This window comes from Delphinus delphis, unplaced genomic scaffold (assembly GCF_949987515.2).
Source record: "Delphinus delphis unplaced genomic scaffold, mDelDel1.2 scaffold_326, whole genome shotgun sequence".
Taxonomy (NCBI): Eukaryota; Metazoa; Chordata; class Mammalia; order Artiodactyla; family Delphinidae; genus Delphinus; species Delphinus delphis.
In genome coordinates this window covers 182,099-187,023 of record NW_027192947.1, presented here as the reverse complement: position 1 = coordinate 187,023, position 4,925 = coordinate 182,099, and the positions used below count along the sequence as shown (strand labels likewise).

At 45.3% G+C, this 4,925-nt stretch overlaps 1 protein-coding gene across 1 annotated transcript; it reads left to right on the top strand.

The window, feature by feature from the left end:
- The first annotated feature begins 209 nt into the window (after positions 1-209).
- PNRC1 (proline rich nuclear receptor coactivator 1) lies at positions 210-4,322 on the top strand. The gene is made up of 2 exons (XM_060003269.1): positions 210-899; positions 3,013-4,322. The coding sequence occupies exons 1-2, from the start codon at positions 354-356 to the stop codon at positions 3,454-3,456; spliced, it is 990 nt and encodes a 329-aa protein (XP_059859252.1). The 5' UTR covers positions 210-353; the 3' UTR covers positions 3,457-4,322.
- Positions 4,323-4,925: the final 603 nt, after the last annotated feature.

Here is a 4,925-nt window from a genome sequence, read left to right as displayed (position 1 = left end):
GAAATAGCCCGATAACAGCGCCTGCGCAGTGCGCGCTCTTTGTGCCGGGCTGCAGCAAGCGGGTTGTTTGTGTGTGCCTCTTCAAGGCGGTGGAGGCGGAGCAGGAGAGGCGTGGCCTCCCTGTCGCATTCTGATTGGGCTTTCTCAGAGAGGTGGGCGGGGTAGGGCGGAGCTTCCGATAACAACACTCGGAGCGGAGGCTCAGGCTATTTGTTGCTGCGCCGCCGCCGCCCGACCCATGGTATGTTCTTTTCTCGGGCTCTGTTAGCAGCAGCCACCGCCGCCGCCGCCCTGTGATTTCTGGCCTTATCTCCTCCTTCTACTCTTGCTGAGCCACTTTTCCTCGTAGTGCTATGACCGTCGTTTCTGTCCCACAGCGGGAGCCGCTTGTTCTGGGCGGCCGCCTTGCGCCCATGGGTTTTTCCGCCCGCGGTTACTTCGGGGCCCTCCCGATGGTTACCACTGCTCCGCCGCCTTTGCCCCGGATCCCGGACCCACGGGGGTTGCCCCCCACTCTCTTCCTCCCTCACTTCTTAGGGGAAGATGGTCCCTGTCTGACCCCTCATCCTCGCGCCCCGGCACCTCTGCCCAACTGCAGCCTCGCCACGGCGGGGGGCACCCCTCGGGCAGCACCAAAGAAGCGGCGAAAGAAGAAGGTGCGGGCCAGCCCGTCGGGGCAGCTTCCCAGCCGCTTCCACCAGTACCAGCAGCACCGGCCGAGCCTGGAGGGCGGGCGGAGCCCCGCGACGGGCCACGGCGGAGCGCAGCAAGTCCCGGACCAGGCCCAGGCCGCCGCCTGGGCCCCGGCTCCTGCGACCGCAGCTCGGACTGAGGAAACGAGCCCTTTCCCTGGCTCGCTGCCGCCCGCGGCGCCCGGCCAACCCTCGTTCAATAGAGAGGTAAGGGCCGCGAGTGGGATGGGGGTACCGCTGGCGTCCCGGCCCCTAGTCGGCCACAGCCCGGACGCGAGGTTTGGGGCCCTGCGCTCTGGGGTCGGGAAGGGAGGGGCCGGGTTGAGGGTTGAGGGACGGTTGTTTACTCGGGAGGGAAGTTTCCGTGACGCCCGCTCTGTTCTTGCTGGTGGGGGGGGGAGGGGAGGCCAGCGCTGGCGCTGCTGATTGGCTCCGGGGAGCCGGCCAATGAGAGGAGCGGCTGCGCCCCAGCAACAGTCCGGATTTAGAAGGCTGGCGACGTTCCAGGGGGTTTCGGCGTTCTGGGCGCGGGGTGGGGGGTGGGGGGGCGGGAGAAGGAAGAGACCCGCGGGAGGCTGACGTCAGCGCGCGCTACGTGCGGAGCGCTTCGGCGCCCATGAAGGAGGCGAGCCGGGCGGGGGTTGGGAGCGCGAGGGCGCGGGCCCGCTGGCGGCTTCCCGACCGTTGGCAGCGCCAAGACTCGTCGGGACGCGCGTACGGTCTCGGTACCCGGTGTGGGGTTTGTCACGGGGAGGCAGCCGCCCGCTTCCGGTTGGCTTTTTGCTGAGTTGTGAGGTGCGCGGTGTGGGGCGCCGGGCCACCTGGGGCGCTGCTCCTCGCGGGGCCGACCTACTTAGCTGTGCTTTTCAACTTCGAAAGTCGGCAGGAGCGACGGCAGAGCCGTTGCCTCTTTGAAGCGATAAGTTCTCTGGGCTAGTCTATCAGATGAACGGAATTTACTGCGCATCCCCACGGTGTACTGTGCCAGGCTTTCTTAGCGGAAGGTAGTTTTATTGCTTGTGTCCAGAATGATGAAGTTTCCGAAAGAAGAGTTCCCAATTGAATTGACGATATGCTGCCCAGTTGCTATTGGACTAGGATAAAATTGATTAAAACTTAAACGGTATTAAGTGGCTATATTACTTAAAGTAACCTTTGTATCAAAATAAAAACATTTTGACTTGAATTTCAAAAACCATAATAATAATGAAAATAAGTTACTGACATTTGTTGTAAGAATATTGGTTTGAGAGATTTGCAGCTCATCTAGCTGTGCCCTTGCAAAAACTTAAATTTGTCCACCGTGATTACTTAAATTTTGTATACGTCCCTTTCAGTTCCACGGCTCTTATGTAATATTAATTACTGTAAAAGCGAGTTTTTGTACTTGTTACCTAGTAAGATTCCTTTATTTTCTAGAACGGTATTGAAACCGGGAGCTCTGTTGTCAGTTACCCTTTTTGACATGGATTATGTTACCTTGTGCTCCGGCTTTCTATTTGTGTCCTGGCTTACCTACCGTATTACAAGTGTTGAAAGGGCAGTGATCGAATAGATTACCCTGTCTTTCCATTATCATGGCTTCCTGTAAGGATCACTTGAGTTAGGAAAGTGACTGGAATTTTGGCAGTAAAGTTCTTGAAGTAGTTTTTACAACAGAAAGTAGGGGGCAGGCAGAAAGCATTTTCTTCTGACTATGTATTATATGTGTAACTGGACGAGATGATAGAAAGTGGTAAGTATTTTAGTATTTAAATTTCTGAAATTTTGTTTTCACAAGCTGGGGGGATAATTTTTAATGTGTGTACTTAGTAACCATTATCAAAACACTTCCTCACTTAAAATCAATCTCCTGCTAAGCAAATTTCTATTCTGACATAATTTTTAAAGAACCTGTCTTAAAAGGTAAATAGTGTATCTATTAACATAGTTTTTCTTTCTAATCAACCAAAGCATTTGAAAATTTCTCTTGGAAATATCCTGCTGTAAAAACGCTGACCTTTGTTAGTTAGGAAGAGGTTGTCATACATGTTTGGAATATAGCTCATTACTCTCTATAGAAAGGTGGACTTGGTTACCTTGGGTTCTTTGACATTTTAGAATCAGCACTGGTAACAGTGATTACTAACTATTTTTAGTGGTAAAATTAGATGTGTGCGTATTTGGACTTCCAGGGATAAGTGCAGCAAGCATTTAATCAAGACAGTGAACTAAAGTCCACGGGAACTTTTTAAAAGAAAATATGTTAGATATATGGTGAGGTTCATGACTGATTTTTATCATGAGACTGTATTCACTTTTATGTTCCTTGTCTTTGTAGGTTTTAAAATCAAAGATGGGAAAATCGGAGAAAATTGCCATTCCCCACGGCCAGCTTGTTCATGGTATACACTTGTGTGAACAACCAAAGATAAACAGACAGAAAAGCAAATATAACTTACCACTAACCAAGATCACCTCTGCAAAAAGAAATGAAAATAACTTTTGGCAGAATTCTGTTTCATCTGATATAATTCAGAAGCAGGAAAAAAAGCCTTTTAAAAATACTGAGAATATTAAAAATAAGCATTTGAAGAAATCATCATTTCTAACTGAAGTGAGCCAAAAGGAGAATTATGCTGGGGCAAAGTTTAGTGACCCACCTTCTCCTAGTGTTCTTCCAAAGCCTCCTAGTCACTGGATGGGAAGCACCATTGAAAATTCCAACCAAAATAGGGAGTTGATGGCAGTACACTTAAAAACTCTCCTAAAAGTTCAAACTTAGATCTCAGATTTCAGTATGTATGTAAAACATAGCTTTTCCAAAATCCCTGGACTCTTGAAAAGCAGTGGTACAGAAATGGAAAATTACCTTGTTGCAATATACAAGGGCAAAAGATGAGTTTAAAAAATTACAAACAGCTTGTATTATATTTTATATTTTGTAAATACTGTATACCATGTATTATGTGTATATTGTTCATACTTGAGAGGTACATTATAGTTTTGTTATGAAAGTATGTATTTTGCCCTGCCCAAATGGTAGGTGTTTTGTATATATACAATGGAGAAATTTTAAGTGTGCTAAGGCACCTGAAAGACCGATTTATTTGCACAAGGTACTGAGATTTTTTTCAAGAAACAGCTGTCGAATCTCAAGGTGAAGATCTCAATGTGAACAGTTTACTAATGCACTACTGAAGTTTAAATCTGTGGCACAATCATTGTAAACATGGGGTTTGTCTATGTTTCTCTAAATTGATTTCTGCCTTCTAATCTGTAATTACCGGAAAACTCCTATTCCCATTTTTACCAAACTTAATTTCTGGGTTTTGGTTTATATCCATTCAAATTTAAAATTTTAATGCCAACAAAATCGGTTGTAATCAAATTTTAAAATAATAATAATTTGGCCCCCCCCTTTTCAACTAGTCTTGACTCTTTGTGTGTGATTGTTTTTTCATGTTTGAATGTGTAACTAGGAGATGGATTTTAACTTTCCATTTTACTGGCTAAATGTCTATACTAATTGTACATCCTCCCTCTGAAAGCTGGAGAGTCCAATAATTTAACACTACTACCTCTAAGGGGAGGAATTCCCCATCTCATGAATGGAAATGGTTGTGGGCAAAAGTAAAGCTGATTAGCTTATAGCTTAGAATATGCGTTTATTTTTTGAGCTGTTTCATAAAACACCAGTTGACTTACCACATATTTACAATGAAAGAAAACGGCACTTGTTTGATTTGCAAAATTTATACTGATACTGAATGGGATACTTGAATCAAAGCAAATATAATTGATGTTAAAATATTAGATGGAGACTTTGGAATCTCAAGCTTGCTTTAAGTTATGGCAGCATATGTATTTTTACTTTAAAATTCAAACTTCTACTCAGTATATCTATAAAGTCTATTCCAGTAAGAAATTCTAGAACACAATTTTCCGCATATAGTTTTTCATTATGTTATACAAGGCCAAAGTTTATGCCAAATAATACAAAGGAAAGAGTAATTGGTAATGAGTAATTGGTCAGTATTTAGACATGTGAAAAAGTAAAGGTGTTCAGAGGCTATATGTGATCCTATAAGGTAGTATAGGTGAGAAAGGTGCTACCATCCTGAGGAAGAAATAAATGAGCCATAAGTCTCAACTTCTTGTATCATTTTGGTTCACACAAGAAGGGAGGACACTTACCTAACCTTAACTTAGAATCACTATTGACTTAATAAGCAATGCCAGGATGGCATGATG

Coding starts and splice junctions, on each gene's coding strand:
- PNRC1 (XM_060003269.1), top strand. CDS start 354: ATGACCGTCGTTTCTGTCCCACAGCGGGAGCCGCTTGTTCTGGGCGGC. Junction 900..3,012: donor AACCCTCGTTCAATAGAGAG/GTAAGGGCCGCG, acceptor TTGTCTTTGTAG/GTTTTAAAATCAAAGATGGG.